At 54.6% G+C, this 23,798-nt stretch overlaps 1 protein-coding gene across 4 annotated transcripts in view; it reads right to left on the bottom strand.

The window, feature by feature from the left end:
- Window positions 1-2,669: 2,669 nt before the first annotated feature.
- Window positions 2,670-23,798, bottom strand: part of PAX2 (paired box 2) — a 76,552-nt gene continuing 55,423 nt past the window's right edge. For 2 of the 4 annotated variants that reach the window (XM_045876284.2, XM_045876282.2), the window contains 5 exons: window positions 22,390-22,565; window positions 19,982-20,108; window positions 5,823-5,924; window positions 3,547-3,633; window positions 2,670-3,074 (listed from right to left, as the gene is read on the bottom strand). In XM_045876284.2, the coding sequence (XP_045732240.1) occupies window positions 2,998-3,074; window positions 3,547-3,633; window positions 5,823-5,924; window positions 19,982-20,108; window positions 22,390-22,565 (569 nt within the window). In that variant the 3' untranslated portion in view covers window positions 2,670-2,997. The remainder of the gene's footprint in view (window positions 3,075-3,546; window positions 3,634-5,822; window positions 5,925-19,981; window positions 20,109-22,389; window positions 22,566-23,798) is intronic. The other 2 variants (XM_045876281.2, XM_045876283.2) reach the window with 1 other exon arrangement.

The raw sequence follows: 23,798 nt of genomic DNA, 5'->3' as shown, positions 1-23,798 counted from the left end.
AGCCACCTACCGACACAGACATAAGCGCCCGCGCGCCCTCCCCGGGACGGACCCAAGGGCGCGCGAGGTCCCGTGAGCGGCAGGTTGTCCCTGGGTCTCCGCAGGGCCCGGCACGGTCCGGCCCTGAAGGAAATGATCGGCGAGGAAACTCGTGGCGGGCGCGTGCGGCATCCGCAGTCTCTGTGCGGACTCGGGGGATAAAGTTGCGGCTGCGCGGCGGACACCCCCACCCGTGGGGAGAGCGCGTCCGACGTCGCGTTCTGAGAGCCTGAACCCTACATCTGGGGCTGGTGGAGAGGCAGGGCGACCGAACCGGCCTGGTACAGACGCGTAACTCGACGTTTCTGTTAAGTTTTGGAAAGCGAAACTCCTTGCCCCAAGGGCGGGGAGGGCGGTGCGGGCAGCGAGCGAAGGGCGCAGCCGTCTGCGCGTCCGCCTGCGTTGGGCCGCCACCGAGAGGGTCTCGGCGAGAGGGTGGGACGTCGGTCGCAGTGGGAGTGCCGTTGGGAGGGTCACTGGGGGGGTTATTTGGGATCGACAGTGTGAGGGGAGGCCTATCCCAGAGACAGGGAGAGACAAACCTGGAGCCAAGGGGAGTGACATACAAAATTTTATTATTATTATTATTATTTATTTATTTATTATTATTATTTATTATTTTATTTCTCATGTGCACAAAAAAAAAAAAAAAAGGAAAAGAAAAGAAAGAAAGAAAAAGAAAAGAAAACGAACCGACGCGCTGGAAGTGGCTAAGCAGACCAGAGCTGTCAGGGGATCTCTCGAGGGTTCGGCTGGGTCCTGGGGCTGGGGCCCCTGCCGGGCCAGCTCCACAGGGACTGGACGGACCGGGCCTCGCAGTTTGAACCTCAGCGCCCTCGCCGCCCCGCTCGGGCCACGGAGCCTGGCCGGGCGCCGGCAGTTCCCTTAAACTATTCTCTTTTCTCGTTTTCCTTTTCAAATAAAAAGGCTCGAAGGGGAGAGAGATCTGGGCGAGGACTCCAAGCCTTTTCGGATTTGTTCAAGGATTTTTATTTATTTATTTAGTTATTTATTTATTTTCACTTTTATTGACTTTGTTTCTGTTATTTCGAGTCGTCACGATCCACGGGTGAGGAGACATGCAGGGCGCATCGCCGCTACCGAGAGAGCAACTACGGGGCGGGGCGGCCCGGCCGCCGGCGGCCCAGGGCGCGCGGGGCACGGCCGGGGGCGGGTGGCGAGCCCGGGGCTGGAGCTGCCGCCTCGGGGCTGGCCTGCGTGGGCCAGGTGGCCGGGGCGGGGCTGGGGGAGAGGCCGAGGGAGGGGCAGAGACGGAGAGACAGAGACAGAGGGGGCGAGAAGCAGGGCAGAGAGAGATGGAGAGAGGGGAGAGATGCGGAGGAGAGAGACGAGGAGAGCGAAAACACGGAATTACAGAGAAATAGCCAACGAAACAGAGGCGAGAGGAGTCCACAGGACCATGTTCGTCGTTTTGCATAGAGATTTCTTTTCTTTCGTAATTTTTTTTGTAACATAAAAAATGCCCCCCTCCCCCAGGACGTGCTGTGCTTTAGTGGGCGTGTAGCTGTGTCCCCCCCTCCCCCCCAGCGAGCGGCGACTCTCACAGCACAGACAGAGGGGCGTATCTACAGGCAGGGCGGGCGGGCAGCGGGGACTCTACCGGGCGGGGCGGGGCGGCGGGGCGGGCTTATATACACGGGGGTTCGCCTTCACACGACACACACCGTCTTTCTACAAAGCAGCAGCCTGTTGAGTTTCTGTTTTGTTTTGTTTTTCCTTTTTGCAAAGACCATCATATTAAATAAATGCAGACTTTTCGCGGTTCTCTTCAGTTCCTGCCGGAGGAGGAGGCTGGGGCTGGGGCTGGGGCTGGGGGCGGGGGTGGGGGTGGACTGGGCAGCCCCCACTTCCACCCCGCCGCAGCTCAGAACCGGCTCCTACCACCGGCAGATCGCGAGTCTGTGTCGGGGGAGGAGACGTCCAGGAGCCGCTCGGCCAGACCAGTGCCCGCGGCCTACGGAAACTGGTCCTGCGGCAGGCACTGGAGAGCCTCGGAAGGGGCCAGGAGTTAGGCGGGAGAGATGGGGAGCGTCGTGGGATGGGAAAAGGACGGGCGTGAGGGGAGAATGGGAGGTCGGCAGATGGAAGAGACGCTGAGGTAGGGGCAAGGTGGGGCTGAGAGTCCGGTCCCTAGTAGGAGTGCCTGGACCCTGGGGAACCAGGCCGTTCGGGTGGGGTGGGGAAGAGCCAAGAGTAGGGCTCGGTGGGTGCGCGCTGCTGGGGCCTGCGTGCCTTGGGTCCCAACTTCGGGAAGACCTGACGACCCCAACCCCCGTCCCAAGAGCCCGGACCCCACGCCCCCATTCCACTCCACCTCGCGGGGCAGGGCACACTCGGAAGGTGGGGGCAGTCCGGCTAGCGCGAGGGTAAGGACTCTTCCCCGAGGGTTCGGCAGGGGGCTCTTCCTCCTTCCGCAGAAAATCGTTTTGTTCGGAATTTCCTTCGCCCAGTCCCGCCAGCGAAGCCTCCCGGCGCCGGAGCTTCCGAGGCGGGCTGCTCCGGGGGCTGGGCCGCGCTGCAGTCCGTGCTGATTGTGTGTCACAGAAACGTGTCCCCCGCGCGCGGCGGCGGGCCCGGCCAGGGTCGGGCGGCGGGGCTGGTCCGTTCCGGGGCCGGCTCCGGCCAAGCCCGGGCGAGCTGGGGCGCGCCCCCCTCTCGACGCCGCGCGGTCCAGGCAGGCGGGGAGGGGCGGCGGGCGGGGCTGGGGGCGGCGGGCCCGGGCCTGAGGGTCCCGCCCGCGGCTCCACCCGTCCTGTCCGGCCTTCGACGGCGTGGTGTGAAGGGCTGCAGGGTTCCTGGGATGGGGCTGGGGCTGGGGCGGCGGCCGGGAGGCATCGCGTCGCGTCGGTCCTCCCTCCCTCCGGGGTGGGCGGTCAGACGGGGACGATGTGGAGGCCGAAGCTGTCGGCCTGAAGCTTGATGTGGTCCCCGCGGTAACTAGTGGCGGTCATAGGCAGCGGCAGCAGCGGCAGGGGCGGAGCCCCGGGGGGCGGCACTATAATAATAAGGGGAACCTGGAAGTTAACACAGGAGAAGAATGGGCTGGGTGAGAGGACAAACAGGAGAACAAAAAAGGAAAGAAAAGCAAAGACCTCCCGGGGCTGCGGTCTGGCTGGATCGGGGCAGGGACACCTTGGTTGGGCTACGGGGCCGGTCGCCCCCGGGAGAGCTTCATTCACCGGTGGGAGAGGGACCCGATCGATCGGTGACCGCCGCCGCCCGAGTGGGGGGACCTTCTAGAGGGACCGAGGGCGGCGGCGGCGCAGAGCCTTGTAGCCCCGGGGGAGGGAGAGAAAAGGAGGGAAGGGGCGGGAGGCGCGGGCGTCCTCAAGGGATCCCGGGACCTCAGTGCTGCACTAACGAGCCCGCCCGCCCGGCACCCGAACGTTGGGTCGCGGGGAGTCGGCCCGGCGTCGGAAGCAGCCCGGCCGAGCTGGCCCGCGGGCTGACGCGCTGAGCCGCCGGCCAGCCAGGTGGCGTACTCACTTAGTAAGGCGGGGTTGCTGAATCTCCAAGCCTCGTTGTAGGCCGTGTACTGGGGGTGGCTGTACGGGTTGCCGGAGAACTCGCTCCCTGCGGGAGGGTGGTGGAGTGGGGATCAGACACGCGCAACGCCGGGGCGGACCCGACGTGCCCGGCCAGCGGCCTCCCCCGGGTCCGAGGTGCAGGTGCGGCGGGCAGAGCAATGCCCGCCAAGGGCGTGAGGGCAGACGGAGGCAGAGCAATCCACCGGGTCTGCGTGGGGAGAGCCCATGGTGGGGAGGGTGCAGAAGCACGGACATGGGCCTGGGGGCTTGGGGCTCCCCGAGGTGGCGCTCCGGACCACCAGGGAAGGGTTTGTTCCGGGTCCCAGCGTCTACGCCGCTGCTCTGCGGGCCAGGGCCTTTTTAGTAGACACTCTGGTTCTAGGAGCCATAGCCCCACGGGGTGGAAGCGGGCGGGGGGGGGGGGGGGGACGGGAAGGTGGCAAAGGAAGGCCCTCGGGACACTTTGTCCCAGAAAGTCCTAAGAATGGCATCTCAGCAAGGTGCCAACGCAAGGGGTGGGGGCTCTGCTGGGAAACAACCCCCTCCCGCCTTTCCCTCTGGAGAGATTCGATACATGGGCCACGCAGCAGGAGAAGGAGGCGGTGGCAGGTGGACTGCCCGCCGGTCCATGAGCGTTTAGCCCAGGGCCCCGTGGGCTGGGAGCCGTTGGAAGCTGCTTCCCTCCCTCCGCGGGAGAAAGGCCAGGCCTCTGGGTTTCCCCCTCGCCCTTTCTCCTGTGTGATGACCCCAGACTGTTTACAGTGATCCCTAACCGCGGGTTAAGTAGAGGAGAAGGGGCCCCTCTCTGAGAGGGAGCTGGGGTGGGGGTGGGGGATGCAGCCACTGGAAAGCCTGTTTATTGACGAGGAGGGAAAGCATGCGTGCAGCAGGATAATGAGCTTCTGAGCTCAACTGTGACCAAGAGGAACTGAGCTATCTCCTTCCCCATCGCTAATGAAACAAGTGTAATTTCCTCATCAGCACTAGATTCTGTTTAACGACTCCCCCCTTGCCACCATGAGCTCTCTGCCGCTCCCCTCATCCCCACCTCCTTGCAGACACCCCCTCCCTCACCCCCACCTCTCTAAGACCTTCTCCAGCCTCCACCTGCTCACTGCTGGGACTTTCCCAGAAGAATCTCCTTGTCCCCAACACTTCTACCCCCACTCCAGATCTGGGCAGGAAGCCCCTCATCCACACCTCCCAGCTCTCCTTAGCCAGTCCCTCTAACTCCCTTCAGCCCCTGTGGTACAGCATCCTGCCGCAGTCTCCCTCTTTGCCACCGCCCATCCCCTCAAGCTCTGCTTAGCCAGGGCTGTCCCTGGATGGACATCCGGGAATGGCGCTATCACCCTCTTCTATCCTCCCCCTCCACGGGGGTTGTGCGTCAGGGGAGGGCCGCCAGCAGGAGTGGGCTGCAGGCCCAGCGAGTCTCACCCTCTTTAAGACAAGAGTGTTTTGGTGTTTCTGCGAATAGAAACTTCAACTCTCTGGCTTCAAGCCCAGCTCCCAATCAGGGGTGAGAGGTTGGGAAGAGCACAACATCCAGCTGCAGTGCTCAGACCCAAAGTCTGGCCTCCGCCTCTCTGATCCACACAGTCCAGACCCAACTCCTCAGGAGCAACGAAGGCCCCGGTTCCTCTGAGGAGGCGTCGTGCTCTAGCTTGTCTCTCGGAAGCCAATGTCTCTCTGGGTCCTGCCATAGCCTGTCCTCTGTTCCTCTTTCCTTAGGGACCAGCTCCATCTTCTCCCTGGGGTGGGGTCAGTTCCCCACACTGGTTTTCCCTGTGGGTTGGTGTGGACCAGGGTGGCTTTGTCTGAGTGACTGACAATGCCCCTGGAAATGGTTCTTGGCTCCAAGTTTCCATGGAAACCAGGGCAGGCTCTTCCAAGCAGTGTCAGCTGGCTGGGGGTGGGCTGGGGCACAGAGAGGAGCTGAGGCTGAGTGCTCCCCAGGCACAGACTCAGGGGGGTGGGCACTGTGGAGGGGGCATGACATACAGTGGGGTGCACACAGGGGCCACTTCTGCAAACTCCCTCCCTGCGTTGCTCATGAGGGAGGATGAGGGACCAACTGCAGCCTCTAAGGAGAGAGGGATGGAACAGCAATGGTTTGGGCGGGAAGGGACGTTGGGTCTCCCCCCACCCTCAGCCTCAGACCACAGACCACTCAGCAGCTCATCCACAATTTAGTCACCCCCACCTAAATTAGGCAGCTGCAGAATTGTCACCTACCAGGCACCATTCCTGCCAGGGTGGAGGTGGGGTAGCTTCCCTGGCCAGTGGGGGGCACGTGAGGGGGGTAACCAGGCAGGGTGGTGCTCGCCATGTCACGACCTGGAAAAACACAAAGGGGAAGGGGTGAGGCCTGGAAGAGAGAGGCCTGCCTCTCTGCTCACACCAGGGTACTTCGTGGGAAGGAAAGTCTTAGAAAGGAAAGAGCTGTGCGCCGACGTGTGGGAGAATATCTGAACGAGCAGGTGCGGGTGTGCCTTGACACGTGTTTAAGCGTGTTACCTAAGTGCCCTGCGTTCGGCTGTCACCTCTGCTCTGCGTAGCGCTTTGCATCTCTCTGTGTGCGTTTATGTGCACATGTGTTTCCCCTTGCTTGTGTCTCTTCGTAGCCCAAACCCAGACGGAGAAGGGAGGGAGATGACCTGCTTTTATTCCTCCTCTCAGGCCACATATTCAGCTGTGGTTTCTCCGGGAGCCAAATGGACCTCTATCATCTTGCTCACCTCTCTAGCACCCCATCTTTCCTTCAGGCTTGGAGGATACCCCCACCCCCACCTGTACTGGGGCTGATGGTCTTCCTTGTCCCCTCTGGGTAGAGCTGCAGGTGCTGGGCCTGGCAGGTGTGGAGAGTGGGGGGAGGGGGGTTGTGCAGCCAGTGGGCTATTTTGCTGTTAGGGTTTATGGCATTTAAACGATAGAAAACCATCCCTGAAGTGAAAACCAGGAGCTTTGAGCCAACAGTTCAAGTGGATCAGATTAAGTTCCAATGAGCAGAACCTGCTCCCCCCACGAGCTGCTGGACTTCTGTCCCTGGAAAATTCTGCGAGCCAGAGTCTGGAGGGTGGGAGGCAGGGCTTTCCTTAGCAGTGTCCTGGAGTGAAGGTAAAGCAAGCCAATATTAGGGAGCCACCCTAGTCCACAGACATCTCTGGGACACAGCTACACCTGAGTGGCCTCCTTTCCTTGCCTGTCCCCTCCAGCGCCACGAAGGGATCACCACCTGACTTGCAATTTATGCCCCAATCTTTAATGACAATAATTTGCCCTCTTCCCTCTCCCACATTTCCATGCCCTAGAGACAATGTGATGCTCTCCTGGGTGCCATTTATCCTCTCCAGATTCCCCCTTATCCTCTTCAGCCTGTGCCACTCTCCCACCCTAGTGCCTCTGTCTGGCCCTGAGAAGGCAAAGTGTGGCTGGGGGAAGAACTATGCATATCTGGCCCAGCTCATTTTCTTTTCATCAGTTGCCCTAGTCTTCATCCTCCCTATGGCTATTCCAAAGCGCCCCTTGCTCTCCTTGCCACTCTATCCTTGAATTTCACCTCATCTCCTACTTTTCTGAGACCTGAGTTTCCTCACTCCTCCCTTAACGCATCTGAGTGATTCATCTTTCCCTAAGTATACAGAGCTTCAGCTCAGCTTTTTGTATTTCCAGCTGCCTGCCGAACATTTTCATCAGCTGTCCCACTGTCACCTCAAACCTAACGGGAATAAAAGCCAACTCATCTTCCCCCCAATCAGGTGTGTCGAAGAACTTCTTGAAGACCACCAAACCAAAAAACTTTGGAATCCTTCTTTTGTTTTGAGAGAAAGCACTCGTGAGCAGAGGGACGGCGGGGCGGTGGGGGGGAGGGCAGAGGGAGCATGAGAGAGAGAATCTTAAGCAGGCTCCACTCCCAACCCGACACAGGGCTCGATCTCATGACCCTGAACAACCCTGAGATCATGACCTGAGCCGAAATCAAGAGTCAGATGCTTAACTGACTGAGCCACCCAGGTGCCCTGAAATCCTTCTTGGTATAGTCTGTGTCCTTCCCCTCTGGATGAAGTCAGTCACCAAGTGTTACCAATTCCCCTTCGCAATGTCTGTTACATTGGCCCCATCTCCATTTCGTCTACAGCCTCCAGAGCTCAGCTCCTGAGCATGAGCCCTTGGTCTGCCGTAACAGCGCTTTTGCTTGTATTTCCTGCCTGCACATTCTTGCCCCTCCAGTCTATCCCAGGTGTGGCTGCCGGGCTAGTCCTCATGAAACGTTGCTTTCAACATATCACTTCCCTTGTGAAAACCACCACTGATTCTCTGTAGTCCACAGCTGGAATCTACACTCTGCCAGGCTTTCAAAGCCTCCTGAATACTCTCCCCATCTGACTTTCTCAGCTCGGATTCTCACTCCGCCTGGTTTGGTTGGACTGTTTTCACAGACGTGTGTGCTGTGGAAACTCTGTGCTTTTGCTGTATCATTTTCTTCTTCCTCCTAGTTTCCCCTCTCTTTCCAACTCAAGCCTTAAAATGCCTACCATTCTACCCATCAGGGAAGTTTCTTTCTTCTAAACTTCTACAGTGTCTGTGCTGCATGGTTGACCACGTCATTACATTCCGTAAGGCATCAGACCTGTTTCATATTATGGCTCGCCTCCTCAAATAGACCATAATCAAACTGAGGGCAGGGTCTCATCTTCTGCTCTGTCTTGCATAGCTGAGAAATCAATAAACGATGCTCAGTAAATACTTTACTGATTGATTCTCTATCACTTTATTGCACTCATAGCCAATTCCAGGTGGGTTGTACTGTTTTCTAATTGTTTCATGTGTGTTGGTCTCCTTTGAAGAGGTAAAGGCTGGGACAAAACGTAAATGCTGAAATCTGCTTTTTCTCTAAAAACAGTCTGAACAGGGATTATGAATTTTTATAAGATGGGGAGAGATGACAGTGACTTATTGTGACTCAGTTTTATCATGAAATAGAACGCTTCTCCTGTATACCTAATATAGCGAAGATTTTACATTTCCTAAAACTCAAGAACAGACAACAGAGCAGAACTGTCAGACAAGAGATCACTTCAGACTCCCAGGGAGACAGAAGAAAGAATCTGCATCTGCTTTGTTGTGGGTTTTCTTTCACTGACTTCTATTGTTAATAAAAGTTTTATTCCTCCTGCCCATCTCTCAGTGGAGTGGGTCTGAAGTGGACAAGGACAGCAATATCTATCAATTCCTTGAGAGATTAATAATATAGCATTTGTTGGTCAAAAGGCCCCAAGACAGAGGAGAGTTAGGGAAGAGGCAGAGGTTTTGCAATTAAAAAGATATAGAAACCCAATTCCTCCTGGTCCTGTGATCTTAATGCCTACAGAGCATTCAGAGAAAGAAGTAGGCTTCTTTCTTTAAAAACAGGAATTTAAATGCACCCGAATTCTGATTTTCAGCCTCCTGGTTCCTACAAGCTGTCACACGTGAATTCCTTGTAATCTAAGGTTTTGTCATACAATTCCCTACCTGGTGGCTTCAGGAGAGAGGAAGAAAGGCCGGATGCCTAGAAAGGTGTCTCCAGCTAACCTGGAGTTACCCTATCGCGATGTTTATTTCCACTGGCTTTTCCTCTCGCAAAACAATCAGGCTAACTTGCGGCATACAGAAACTTCTGCTTGCTGCAAGTTGCCCCGAGAACTGTTCACTGAAAGACACACTTCTAAATTCTGGTTAAAAAACTGAATCCAGGAAGTGCCATTCAGACATTTTTAAAATGTGAGAGAAGAGGCCCATGATGAGGAAGAAGCCTACTTGCTTCCCAGTGTTCGGCACACAGCCGTGCTGTTCTATCCTGGGACATCAGCATCACCATAAAGAGGTGCCCGTCAGGAGCCCTGAACCAACAGAGGCGTAAGCCACCGCATACAAAGCACTCCCAACGGCTTCATTAGTACGCAGGGGACACCTGAAGAGGAGGAAAAAATTGACCAAACTCTTGCCAGAGCCATATATTCTTCTGGAACACCATTGTCAATAATGGAAAACACATACTGCAGGAAGTTTTCAAATTACTAAGACCGTCACACCATTTGCCCACAGCATTCTTGGAGCAAGCCTCTTTTAGTGAGAGATATGAATGCGTAATGGAAGGTGTGCAAGGAAGAATCAACAGAGCACTGCAGACGGATGGACAGAGGGGAGCGGAAACAGGCTCTAGAACTGTAAGCACAACCACCCCCTAAAAACAAACAAGCAAACGCACAGAAAGAGGAGAAAAGAGCGACATGGCAAAATACATCAGTTACAAAGCATGTGCCGCCCAGAAGAAGCCAGGGAGCAGCAAGGTGCTTTGCTCACCCGCAATGCCGGTCACGTGACAGCAGCACCAAGAATCACAAATGGATAAAAACAAAAACCCACATATTACCAGGGGGGTGGGTATTTCGTGTGGGAGACGTGCTTCCTAAGGTCACAAAGTTTTAAAGATGGACGAACCTTCGAGATGATCTGTCTAACCTCCTTGTCTCCAAGTTGAGCGAATGGAGGCGCAAAGGCATAAGGACTTCCTCATGGCCAAACGGGAGAGCCCACGTTCAAAGCTATGTCTGTCACACACTGGCTTTGAATGACAACATGAAGCCAGATAATCCCCAAAAGGGCTGAAGGAAAGGAAACGAAGTCACCCAACAAGCAAAAAATCTCCTATCGTCACTGTCGTCATTAAGACGAGGCAAGAAAAACAGGACATAAAGAATAAAATACTGACACTGAAAGTCTATAGTAAAACTCCATGGGGTGGAGTATTAATCTCCTTGGAGAGTTTTCTAAAAAACAAAGAGGCTGTTCAAGAAACAGTAGTAGTTGAGAATCTTAAAGTACCCAGAAGTGTTAGAAGCACTGTACTTGATGAGGATGTCTTCTCGGTTCAAGTGCGGAAGTCCCCGAAGAGTCTACAGCCAATTTCTACAGCAATCACTGCATCTGAATCAGACAGCGCACTTTTGTCAGACATTCCTTACCAAATGGGCCAGATCAAATCAACTGTTTTGGAGAATCTAAGTGCAGTTCCTCTTACAAGTACAAAGAACAGCAAAGGGAATGACTTTATTAAGAAATTGGAAAATTTCAGTCACCAGATAATTTATGCTGTTCTGTCAGCTCTAAGACTCCAGGACAGAGTTGCGTTTCTACTTAAGCTAGACTAGCTAGCCTTCACTGAGCACCTACTACAGCTAGGCACCGTCCTAAATATTTTCTATGTCTTATCTCTTTTAATTCTCGTATCAACCAATGATGTTGATCTGTTTTTAATCCCCACTGTATAGATGGAAAACTGAAACTCAGAGGGACTAAGTATTATGTTCAAGATTCCACAGATAGTAGATGGCAGAATCTGGATGAACAGAACAAGCAGTATACTTGGGAACTGATTCTAGAATGACATCCTTGAATATTATAGACTCAGAAAATAGGTCTTGGTCCAGGAGAGTAACCTGGGATTATGCTAAGTGAATCCTTCCTAAAACAACATCTTGTTGCTTCTTGTTGCTTGCGTGCTTCGGGTTCTTCCATTTTCTACAGCAAGGATTTTAAACTGGGGTTCACTGATTCCGTAGGACTCCATGGATGCGCTTCACAGGGTCCATATAAAGCCATACATCAAATGTTATAGGTACACATATATAACATCTATAGGGCTTTTGTCATACTCTCAAAAGTATTCATGACTCGAATATGGATAAACAGTATTTATAACAAAGCAAAAGAACCTGTTCTTTGGCGTAAGAAAGACACCAATTTGTTTAAATGTACTTGAATTGTACCAATAGACAAGTCTGCTCATACAAAGAACAGCAAAATAACAGGTGAAGGAGCAGAGAGGCTGATTGCAAGTGAGGAAAACGTCAGCATCCACAAGACCCAGGAAATAATAAAAACGCAGCTGCCAAAGCGGCAGAGATGCTCTGGCCTCGGGATGACTCAGACCACAAGACTTACTAGACATAGATTTATACAGCAAAAGTTCTATTCAGTGAGTGTAGAGATGCTTTTCCTCAGCATCGTTCTCTGAAAATGAGCACTTCTGCTATCCACTTGACACTGTGGAGGACCCTAAGGCCAGAAAACATAACTCTTGTTTTACTATCCTATTCTCAAGTTTTGTCTGCTTCTCATAAGGTCGTGAAGATGAAGACATTAGATTGTTCCCAGGTTGGCAGTCTGTGCCTGCATTTGACACAAGCATTTATAATACTTCCAAGAACACAGTTATTAAATTTGTAATTACTGCCTACATATACTGTACATTTACATTGACTATACCAATTATGATCACTTTATGACCAATCCAAGTTTACATAACACACTGAAGTAACAAACTTTAAATCTGTAAAAACTGCTTTTAAAGGTCAGGAAAAGAGTTTTCTATATGTTTCATTTTGTTTCTTATCTCCCATGTTTCTGAATCCTCCCCAAGGTTTCTATGGGGGTGGGGGTGGGGCGGCGCAGAGGTGCCTGCGTGAGAGCCCCCAGCCCAGGCACTGGGTTGGCCCCAGAGCTCTTCATCCTGAGCCTTGCCTTCTCTGGGTTCCAGCAGAGGGGGCTGTGCCCGCAGCTCAGGTGGCTGTTCTCCTAGCTGATCTTGCTTCCCACACAGCTGGACCTTTCGTCCCTGCTGTGTCCTAGGCAGGGATGCTGCCCGGATCTGTGTGGGCTCGGGAAGGTCTGCACCCTGTCAGCCAACCAGCTGTGTATAACCAGTTATGCTTTTCCCACCCCTTCTCCTTCCAGCACACTGCCCTCATCTGGGCCATGGTCGCCTGCTGCCCTAGGACCCCCCAAGAGGTGGCTTCCTTTGAACTCAGCTGGACTGTGGTTGGAGCTGCAGCCTCCGGATCCCGGGAGAAGGCTAGGGAGTGTTGGCGAGTATCACATTTTCAGAAGCTTGAACGGGAGTCTGGCTATCTTCTAGAGAAGGAAACTGAGGCTCAGAGAGAGGGGAAGACATCCCAGCCCTCTCCTCCTTCACTTCTCCAAGCTGCCTTCTCTAGCTCCTTTAGCATATCGCAAGCGGAGACTGGAGTCGGCAGGTGCCCCGGCGCTGGGGAGGCTGGGCTCAACTCACCGATGGGCTCCGAGCACCAGAGACCCTCATGCTGGGTGGGCAAAGGTTAAGCCTGTTTGCACAGTCTCCCAATACTCCAGGTCTCCCAGTTCCTCTCCGGCTTTATTTTGTTCTCTGAGAGCACTGAATTGTCAGCTTTAATCCTTCCAAAAGCGCAGCGTTTTTCAGGCGCTCTGTGTAAGTGAAACCCTAATCCCAAGGAAAACGGCCACTTAAGCTGCTGGAGCATTAGGCTGCTCTGGGAGCGGGCCCTCGGACTTCCTCCCTCCCTGCCTGGCAGCCCAGGGAGGAGAGGGGAGGATTCCAGGCTGAAGGGAGCAAAGCCCTCTCAGAAGTAACAGTGGTGGCGGGGCTTGCCTCCCAAAGCTCAGGGTTGAAAAAGTGCTGGCTTGTTCGTTCTGAGGCTGATAGCAAAGGAAAGATTCTGATCGCCCCAGGGAGGCAGTGTGTGTGTGTGTTTGCGGGAGAAGAGGTCTTCCTGTCCCTTGGGGGCTGGCTGGCTCTCTGGGGGAAACAGGCGTTCAGGTCTTACCTCGGTGGCTTTCAGGCCACCGGCAGTCAGTTTGGAGCCCTTGGTCCCAGTGCATACCTGTAATATTCATTGGGACACCACCATTGAGGATTTCTGGTCATTCAGAAAAGACCGAGTTGACGGATTGTACTTTTACTTAGCCAATCTTCTCTTCTCAGAAAGTGCCAAATAATGGAGTAAACAAGCTCAGTGCCAGGAGATCCCCTTTTGGAGAATTCTCCTTTGGGACACCCCAAGCATCTCTAAACATCTATAGAACAGCTGAGAGGTTCTCCATAACCTAGTTAATCATAAAAATGGTGCCCAGTGCTTTCTATTTGGCAGCGCTTTGTTACCCTGAGTTGGCTACTATATGCACTTGAAATAGAGATCATTGATTTCTTAAACATATTTTGATTCATATTAAAACTGGCCCCTCTCCCTGATCTCTACATGGATCAGTGGGCCCTGGCGGTGTGGAGGACTAAGCACAGTCCATTTGGGGTGCTCAGCCTTTGGGTCTCATGGGTGGAGGAAAGAGATGAAGGGAGAAGTCAAGAGAAAGGCCCAAGGTAATGGGCCACATCTGAGCTCAGCTTAGAAGACCATGGTACTGCATCTTTGCTAAAATACCTGGGAGCCTTTCAGACCTTCTTCATCTTCCCCATGGCTCTGTCCTCCCCTCTGCAGCTCCATTAGCAGCCCCATGTGCTTCTGTCCAAGGCCCCCTGCTGGGATGTACAGCCCATCACCACCAGGCATGGTTGGTAGCACAGACATGGACGTGGATTTAGGATGGAGATTGAGGTGGTACAGCTTTTATTCTGCTCCAATTCGATCTGACTCTCCCAGGCCTAGAGTGGATTAGTGTTCCTTCTTTTCAATATCCTTTCCCTCTAAAGGTGAACTGGATAAAGGAGGAAGGGAAAGAGCCCAGATCCAATGACTCCCTAGGCCGCAGGCCCAGGGCACCCGCATTATCTGTCAATGTCTCATTGCTATGGAAATGCCCCCGTAATTAAATCAGAGCTGAGGTCTGGGGGCTGGAGGTCCTTGGGGATGTGGCTGGAGGCCTCAGGGATGTTTGGAGGAAGCTAGCTTCATACTATTGGGCCTTCGGGGCCTAAGTAGAGGGTCCAGGGTGCATGGGTGCCGTGGAGAAGCCCTCTGGCTTGGTTTGGCCTCCGCAGCAAAGGGCTCCGACTTGTATGTCAGAAGTTGCCCTAGCCCGTTCCTTTCAAGGTTGGAGAGGAGCTCTGATGTCTGTGCCCTAAATTCCTCTAGCTAATCAGGGGCTTTGAGCCGACAGACAAGGCTAGGAGACTCCCAGCCTCCTTTAGAAACATTTCTCAGCCTTTATTGCCCTCTCCTCCCCCGGAGGGGCTGGCCAAGGGCTAAGCTGTTTGTTTTATGGAGGGAAGTGCAGTTGCATTGGAAGGGGGTTGTTAACTACAGGAAAGAGGCAGTTTCTGGAGGTCCTCAGGACTCCCTGCGTAGGAGGAGGAGGGTTTCCCAGGATCCACACTTCTGTCTGCTAAAAGGCCACTTCGCTGACCATCCCAGATCTGGGCAAGGGGTCTGAGCTTCTGAGGGCTCACAACCCTTTCTCTGAAGCTGAGCCTGCATGGTTGGTTCTCACAGGCCTCCAGGACCTGGGGGGTCAGCCCTGCTTTTCAGCTTTGCATTTTGCCTTACTGACTTCCCCTCAATTTACCAGGTTCCAGGAGAAGCTTGTGCTCCCTCTCCCCACCTTGGGCACTCTCCCCTCTTGGGCAGCATCCACATCCTCCAGATCTTAGCTCCCAAACTCTTGAATAAAACCACCTTCTCTCCCCACTGCCATCCACCCAGGGAAGAGAAGCTAATAAGGCTCTTTCTTCACTGAGAAGGACTGTATTTTCCTTGTCCCTAGCTTTCCAAAGTTCAGACATTTTTCCAAAGGGAAGATTCTCTGCTGACACTTGAGTCTGGGAGCTTGAATAAGCAGGGGACAGGCTCTACTCTCAGGGCTGCCTGAGGCTCCTGAACCTCAAAACAGTAAGCTATATATAAGTGTGGTCTTCCTTCCTTGTCCTTCTTGATTTTTATTACCTGAAGATTGGCTGAGCTGTGGTGGGGAAGGGGATGTGGGATCTGGAACCGTGATAAACACAAAACTAATACTTTTATTTATTATTATTATTTTTTAAATATGAAACGTGTTTATTTTATACTTGTTTTTGGACTGTTCTATTATCTCCAGCTCTTGGGGATATTAGTTGTCCTATTTCTTGCTTCTGCTAACTCTCCCTCATGATAGCTTGTATTCACATGAGGTGTGTAATTTTTTGGCGTGAGCTCACCTTTAGTGGTGGAGTCCCATGTGCCCTAGGTTGGGGAATGCCTCTACAGAGAAGGTTTGCCCTGGTTCCTGCTGGGGTTTCTGAGTGGGTTATTATCCTAGACAAATTTTTATGCCAGTTCTTGGCTGGGGGTTCCTGCCACGTACTCAGGTATAAATTTGGCCTCTGAACCAGGGTCAGGCTTGGGGGCTCCATTTTTCATGGAGACAATTTTTCACTCACTTGCTTCCCTGGACCACTGGGATAATCTGTGTTTCCCTTTCACAGATGGTGTCTTGCTCTGTTCCCAGCTTTACACAGGGTAATACTCACTTCTAGCTTCCTGCTTCTTTTGGACTCAAGGTTGTGGCTTCCATCTGCTATGTGACAGCTGCAGTCCCCCCAGTTAGGGTCCACCCCCAGGGCGATACCCCTGGTCGCTCACTTCTTGCCCTGGCTTTGAGTTTCCCTCTCCTTCTGGCACCCGGAGAGTGAGGTTTGCTTATTGTGTTAACAATTCTTGTTGTGACCTTTTTATCCAGCTGTGTTTTGGGGAGTGTAGCCCACCTTGCTTCTGGACATGGATCTCATTCCTCCCTCACCTCTCTGGGACTAAAAGGAGGGTGGCAAGAACTACCCTCGCGCGAAGCTCTCCCAGTGCTTAGTGCCAATGCCCACTGGAGGCCAGGGAAGCCCGCTCAGAGCAGTAGCCCCGGGGACTGACAGGTGGACGCCTGGGCTGCTAGGGTTAGCCTGGAGAGCCACCACACACTCCCTGTCTCCCTCCATGTGGCCGCCAGGGTAGGGAGCCTGCTCTCACCTTCACGGTGGACTTTCACCAGGCCAAGGGACTCTCTAAATGCTCAGGCGCCTCTCCAAGGGACTTGGGGCATCCTGAGACTAGTACTCATCTTCTCCCAGACCAACACTGATGCCAGTGTCCCCTCATGCTCCTCTATGGCTGAAGACCTGGACAGGCACAGGAAGGGAGAGGTCGAGGTGAAGGTCATGGGGATGAGGGGCTCTTTTCTTCCAGTGAAGGGAGATTTGAAGGCACCAGCACACAGCTGGAGCCGGAGTCCTCACTGAAGTCCTGGCCCAGAGGCCCCTGGGACTATGGAGGGGCTGATGACAGCCCCCTCTGGGGTCCTCTGGAAGGGTAAGAAGTTGATAGAAGAAGGTACCAGCCACCGCCAGCCAACCTGAGGAGGCCCGGGGCCAGAGTACCCCCAACGCACTCTCTCCTCTAGCTGGTCCCTTTTTCCTTATCACTTCGGAGAGACTCGGCTCCGTTCCAGACCAGCAGCCTAGAGCAGTGGGCTGGAGAGAAGAGATGCCGCTGAGCTAGAGCAGCCCAGCGGCGGAAGGGAAAGTGGGTGATAAATTTAAATAACCAGCTTGACTTGGCAGCTTGCTGAGTTGTGATGCAGTGAAATTAAAATCTCGGCAGAACTTGCAAACACTACCCAGAAAAATCCGTCTCTCTCCTTGGTTGCAGGATGGAAGGTGGGGAGGGGAGACTATCAGGCCGAGCCGCAGACGCCGCCAGCCACCCTAGCTTGCAATGTGATTAGCTGTCCTGGCCCACTGGGCCCCACTCTCCCCTCCACACAATAGCCCGGGCTCCTCTCTCCTCTCAGTCCTGACCTTGTGGAACAGCTGTATCAAGTGGCTGGTGAAGTTTGAAATCAGCCTCCAGTGCCAGGAGGTGGCAGGAATATCAATAAGGTCGGCTCTCCAGGTTGGGCCAGGGCATTGCTGGGCCGGTTTCCCCAGGGCTCATCCCTGAAGACAGCTGCCTGTCTCCGGGGCGGAAGGTGAGCTGGGTGTCTGAGACATGGGGGCTGAGGAGGGGGCCTGAACACCTTAGCAAGCCCAAGCCGGCCTGTGGACACAGATGACCTCCCTGCTCCCTCACGTTTTGCACACAGCTGGCCGGAAAGAGCCTCCCCCTTTTCATTCTCGACCAAGGTCCTTCATATTCTCCAACAAAATAAGCTTTTTAAGAATCTTCGAGGGGAATTTCTACAAATACACCCAAAGCCTCTCCCATATGCCAGATGTGCTTGAAGTTTTCACAGATGCCAAGATCTTTCTAGAAGAACCTAGCCCAAGTCCACCTCTCGTGTGTCTGCTGTCCTTGCATCACTGCTTACCGCTACCCACAAAGTCCTGGCCCGAAGGCCACCATGCTGGACCCACTCCTGAGGTGGCCCATCAAGTCTCGGGGCACTGCCCCGTTTCTCACCTTGACAATACCTCCAGCAAATTCTGTTTGTCCCCATAATAAACACATCATGAATCATTCATCTTTAATAGATTATGCAAATTAGGAGGACATAAAATCAACAAAGATCAATAACTGCAGCCGTTTAATTGCCAGCAAAAACATTTTAAGAATGAGCATAATCTGCAGCCCTTTCTCTGGTAATGGCACCATTAATCCAAACATTGGATCTTGGCCTAAGTGTAGAAAAATCATTCCCTGCCCCCACCTCCTCCCACCTCCCCTCCCCCACCTCTCCACACACTTCTCTCTTTTTGGTAATTTCCAGTTTCTGAGCGAGTTTCCCGTCATTACCACTGGTGAACAGCTCCGAATGTTAATGGTTCTGCTTTTGTTACTCCTCGCTTGATTGAAATGTCGCATACAGATTGAGATGTTAGTGCTAACTTGCCACCTGGGAATGTCAAGCTGGGTCTGAAATGAACTTTTCTCACACTTGGATCCAGATGGATCAGCCGGAGATGTTCCCAGGCTGAGCTGGGACCGTTCCAGGGCGATGGCAGGGGAGGCAGGCGGGGGATGCTCAAGGTGGAGACACTTTTCTGCACCAGCCCGAGTTCTCCTGCAGCAGGAACCCTACCCGAAGATCCATCTCTCCACCCCAGGGAGCCCCTGCCTTCTGGACTGTGGCCCTAGGCACAGAGAAGCACAGCTGGGATGAGAGAAAAGTCTCCTGGACTCTCTTTCATCAGCAGCCTGGGGTGGGCCACCTTCAGGAAGTGGCCACTGAAACTCTCAGCAGATGAGAAGGGTGGCCTGGCCTGCACCATCTCTCTGCCTTGGGTCAGAACACCCAGCAGCTCAGAGAGCTTCCACGTTGGCCAAGGAGGGCTCATGTCAAGGGCCAGTTGATAATAGGCTATGTCCTGACCCAGCTAAGGTTGTCACTCCCAAAAGCCCCATCTGGTTCCCTGACACTTCCAGAACTCAATCTCTGATCGCCTAGCAAAAGAGCTCAACCTTGTCTGGGCTGGAAACTGTTGTACCAGGACACCCCATGAGGAGAGCCCGGGAAAGCTAAGGACAGGGCTCTCCCAAGCCCACAGGTGGAAGCTCGATGGCCACTCACAGCCCGGCTCGGGCCTGAGCCCTACTCAGATCAGCTCCATGCCAGAACCAGGGCCTTGCTCCCTGCCTTTGCCACCAGCTATGACGATGGCTGCCTACAGCCCTGCTGCCAGGTCCCCAGGCCGCCTCCGCCCGCCTCGCTCAGCAGGTAACGCCTCAGTGTCTCCCAATCCCCACCGAGACCCTTCTCAATCATTCTGTCTCCCAAGGAACAAACGGCACATTGGCTTTAGTGTCTCCAGAATAATTAGGTGAATTTTAATAACACCTCAATGTGTGTTTCTCCCACTTGGGCACTTTTCTGGCCCGGAAACCCTTCTGCAGTGCCAGAAGCCTTCCACAGCCTGCAGCTCTGCGGCCTAGAGCTTCCTTAGCTGGGCCCTTCGCTGCACCACACCTCGGCCTTCTTCCCCTCGAGCTGCCCCTGCTGCTCCTAATCCATGGGAGCAGCTGGATTAGATGTCCTCTCTCCCTGCATTTGACTGTGGGACAGGCTTGAACCTGCCTGGCCTTGAAATCAAGCCTCAGTCTCAGTGATTTCTCTGGGAAGCAGGAGAAGGACTGCGATAATTGTGCTTATCTGTAACCACAGAGCTGGATGCCACGCCCTGAAGCCCAAAGCCACAGCTCCGCAGGCTGCCTAGAGGGAGAGGAAGCCAGATCCCCCAGGAGCCTTGGAGGTGTGGGAGTGTGGAGGCTGGACACTGCCCCACTCTCCTCAGCCTGGCCTATTTACCCTCTGCATTCTTCTGTGCACATCCTCACAAGACGCATATAATTCTGGGCACCTCCGCGGAGGCAAGAGAAAAGGCAAAGAGAGAGGCAAGAGGATGGGTAGAAGGAATCAGCAACAGCTCCTCCTAGCTTTGACCTTTCCAGGCTGAAGCACACAGAGACCCTGACCACAGTTTCTTCTCCTCACATCTGCACACATCTGTTCAGGATTCAGAAAGTACCCTGGTTTTTGGAGGCTCACTCTCTCTGCAGATATCATGCCAGCGGGCCCACGGGTCACACTGGGCCCCAGATGGCATGGGCTGAGGTGCCCCTACTGAAAGCAGTGCCCCCCCTCCCCGCCCCCAGAAGCCTCCTTACCGGTCACAACGGGGTATGTCTGCGTGCCTGACACGTTGCTGCCCAGCTCAGGGTTGGTGGATGCAGATAGACTCGACTTGACTTCATCAAGCCCAGGGGTCAGGGCTGGGAGGGAGTACTCGTTCCCCTGGGAGAAGAGAGAAAAGCGACAGCTCTCTATTGATAGGCACATGAACATGCGGAGAAAGGGCTCAGTGTGCAGATGGGGAGGAGGAACGGGGAGCCTTCCCAGATGGGATGGAAGGAGATGGCCGGGCAGAGGGAGGGGAGCGAGGGAGGGGCAGGCTCAGCAGATGATGGAGAGTTTTGTGGGGGGGGGGGGGGGTAGACCTGACTCGGGGTAAGCTGGAGGTGCAGCCTGTAGTTATTGGTGGTGATCCCAGCACTCTTTAAACCACTATAGCTTCTCCTGCCTAAGAAGCCCCAAGGGTGGAGTGTAGCAGTTGGGTCCCCCCTGCTGAGAGGCAAGGGGTGTTTTCAGGTCCCCCTGGAGTCTTGGGGAGGAGGGGCGGACCATGACGCGCTGATGGCCGAGGCAGGAGCTGGGGGAAGGGCCGAGTGGGGCCTCTGGCCTGGCACTGCTGGGCTAGCTGATCGGGTGCTGGCGCCCCCTTTTTAAAAAACAAACAAAGACAGCCCCACGGGCCCCTCGCTCTCTGCCTGTGCACTGGGGTATGAAATTGGGGAGGGGGAGAGTCCACATGGCTAACAGAAGGGTGGGAGGGGGCCAGTCATTGCCTCTGAAAGGGTGTCCTGCCCGAAACACTCGGGTAATTGCCTTTTTATTGCCGTCACCGCTCAGCCAGACCCCGGAGCTGGGCCGACCAGGAGCCTGCACAAAGCAGGAAAAGTTGCCCTGATTAATATTACGTTAAATTAAAACTGATTTTCTGCTCTTTCGGGTCCGTTTTTTTCCCTTCCGCTTCCTGGCCCCCCCAGAGGGCCCCCTCCCCTCCCCTCCCCTCCCTGGCTGGCCGGGATTGCCTCGTCATTTCCAATTCCTTCTCGTATTGATCTTCCTGTAGAAATCAGTTTTGTAATTAGCTGCAAATTAGGCCTTCTACTGGGGGTGAAGCTGCCCCCTGATTTATCACCAGAGTAATTCGCTGTGATCGGAGAGAAATTAAAATGAACTCAATTAGGCTTCGGATTTGCTTTATGGGCCCTGCTCCGAGTTTCAGGGGGAAAAATGACTGTGCTGGTGTTTAATAGTCTAATGAAAGTAAATAAAGGTTATTCATTGTAATACAGCCGGGGACTCGTGGAGGGTGCACCGAGCCGCCCGCCTCGGCCGGCTCCTCCTTTGTTGGTTTATGGCTCAGGGCACCTTAAAAAGACTTTTGATTTTTGTTTTATGAAGACAAACAGCTTATGGGATAAAAGGACGGGCGGAGAGAACGGCGAGCGGCTGGGAGCTGCCGGAGTCCTAGAGCGGAACTGCGCTGCGTGGAGCCTGCGGGGCCGCGCGCACGCACGTCCGAGGGCGCGCGTGCGCGTGCCCGTGCGCGCCCAGTTGACTGCTGGGCGGGGGCTGTGGGCCTGGCTTGGGCCGTAGGTTGGGAGGAATGGGAGTGTGTGCCCTGGGGGCCCCTGTGGATGTGTGGGTGCAAGCAGGTGCTGGAGGTGTGCCGAGCTGTGGTCTGGGACAAGGCACCCCTTCTGGCAGATGGGGGGGGCTGTGCTCTGAGGACTTTGAGCTGTGAGTGGGGGAGGGAGCAGGTGCCTGTGGTGGTGGGTAAACACGTGCACATGGGTAAATGCGAGGAGTTAGGAGATGTGTTTCTACGTTGTGTATTGTGTGGGTGTGTTGTGGGCTGCGTGGCGCACTGGGCTGTTCTGCATCTGGACGAAGTATCAGGGCGGCGGGGGGGGGGGGGGGGGCGGTGGCCGGGGCGGGGGGGGGGGTGGTTAGGCCGGCCGCCTACCTCTGGTCACACTGGACAGCTGGACTTGGGAGCAGGAGGCAGGCACCGAGGGCTCTCCTTCTGACATCGGGCGAGAAGAGCACCCCGGCCTTGCCCCAACTTTCTGTAAGACCTCCGGGCCATTAAGGCAAGGGACATGGCAAGAGGACAAGGATGTCTCCTGGGTATTCTATGCCAGATGTGTGGAATGACAGGGCAGGAGGGACCTGTTAGACCTTACCCAAGTCCTCCATTCTACAGATCGGGAAACTGAGGCTCTGAAAGGAGATAAGACTTCCCCAAGACCTGTCACCCTTCATTTCTAACTGCCATATACCATAATGGTTTTTCTTAACTCTGCCATAACGTCCTTGTGTGTGTCCACTCGGCCCACACACAGTGCACCCATATGCCGTGCATGTGACGCTGGTTACGCGCGTTCTCCAGAGGCCTTGTTCTGCCCGGTTCCTGTCCACTCCTGCAAGCAGAGAGCTCCTTCCTCACCTGTTCTGATTTGATGTGCTCTGATGCCTGGAAGACGTCGGGGTAGGAAGGACGCTCAAAGACCCGATCCAAAGCTTCCAGCTGCTGCTGGGTGAAGGTGTCAGCTCGCAAGTGCTTCCGCAAACTGTCCACGCCACTCTGGGAGTCTCCATTGGGGACTGAGCCCTCGGACACATCTGGAGGACACACAGACACTGGGGGCATCAGCGCGGGCCAGCACAGGCATGGTGGGTCAGGGGGCTTTCTACCTCCTCTGGGACCCCTCATTCCCAGCTTCTAGGCTAGAGCAGCAGACCCAGGGGCTGACCGTGCCTCAGAGATCTGGCTGGGGAAGCCAGAGCCTCTGAGTGCGGGGGCCCGGGGCTGCGGGGAGGACTGGGCAGAGGTACAGCCAGGGGTCTCTTTAGGGGATGTCTCCCCTGAACCCCTTCTGTCCCCAGGCCTGTGTCAGCCTGGGGGAGGAGCTGGGTGTCTCAGACCAGCATTACCGAGCCTGTGGAGAATTGAACTCGGCTCTGAGATGAATTTCAGTTCCACTGACTCCAAGGGTGGAAAATCATCAAATCTCCAAGGCTGAGTGTAACATGGGGGCTGGGTGAAGTAATTAACTTCTCCACCGAGGGAGGAGGGACCCTGAAAGTCAAGCTGAAGCATTCTGCTCGCGTTGGGCCAGGACTGAGACCAGAGCAGGAGGACAGCAGGTGGCCCATGAGCAGTGAGACACCGCCTTGGGCAGAGGCTAAAGACAGCATCTCTGTGGGTGCTCTTGTGCCCAGCCCGTCCTCCTCAGCCTCTGTCTCCGACCCGGACTCTGACTAGGCCTCTGTCAGGGGCCAGCTCCTCAGGCCCCCGGCTCCCGCTGTGGTTCTCACAGAGAGCTGAGACTCACTCCGTGAAGGAAAGGCCAACGGTGGTGCCGCACTCGGGCCAATGCTGTCCGGGTCCTGCCCTACCTGGGCTTTCTGCCACCCTTCCCTTCCCATACCTGCCCCCCTGCGTCAGGTCTGTTAGAGTTTCTAGAGCACACAGTGAGCTAAGTGCCTGCTCTCTGTCTCTCTCTGAATGTCTACCCCCGGAAGCTGGGTCCTCGCCAGCCACAGCGTGGCTACTCCTTGGCTTCCTTCAGCCCAAGACCCACTGAGGAGCCCTGGGCCTGGGGCCAGCCCACGCTGTAGGCCTCAGGGTGTTCCTCTAGGACTGCTATATATATCAGTTTATAGGTGATTATACGATATGATATAATCAATATTGCATTATATACAGTAACACCGTACAGTATCGTTCAGGAGACCATAGAAAATATTACATATTGATTAACCTCAGCCTGCCGCCATCCTCTCTTCTGGCCTCCCAGATGGAGCATGGGGTCTGCTTTCCGAATGGGACCTGCTGTCTTCCCCTCCCTCCAC

Source organism: Mirounga angustirostris, unplaced genomic scaffold (genome assembly GCF_029215605.1).
Source record: "Mirounga angustirostris isolate CCGP_5_RB_7025 unplaced genomic scaffold, mMirAng1.0.hap1 SCAF_6, whole genome shotgun sequence".
In the NCBI taxonomy this organism is placed as follows: domain Eukaryota; kingdom Metazoa; phylum Chordata; class Mammalia; order Carnivora; family Phocidae; genus Mirounga; species Mirounga angustirostris.
This window is presented reverse-complemented; position numbering and strand designations above follow the sequence as displayed.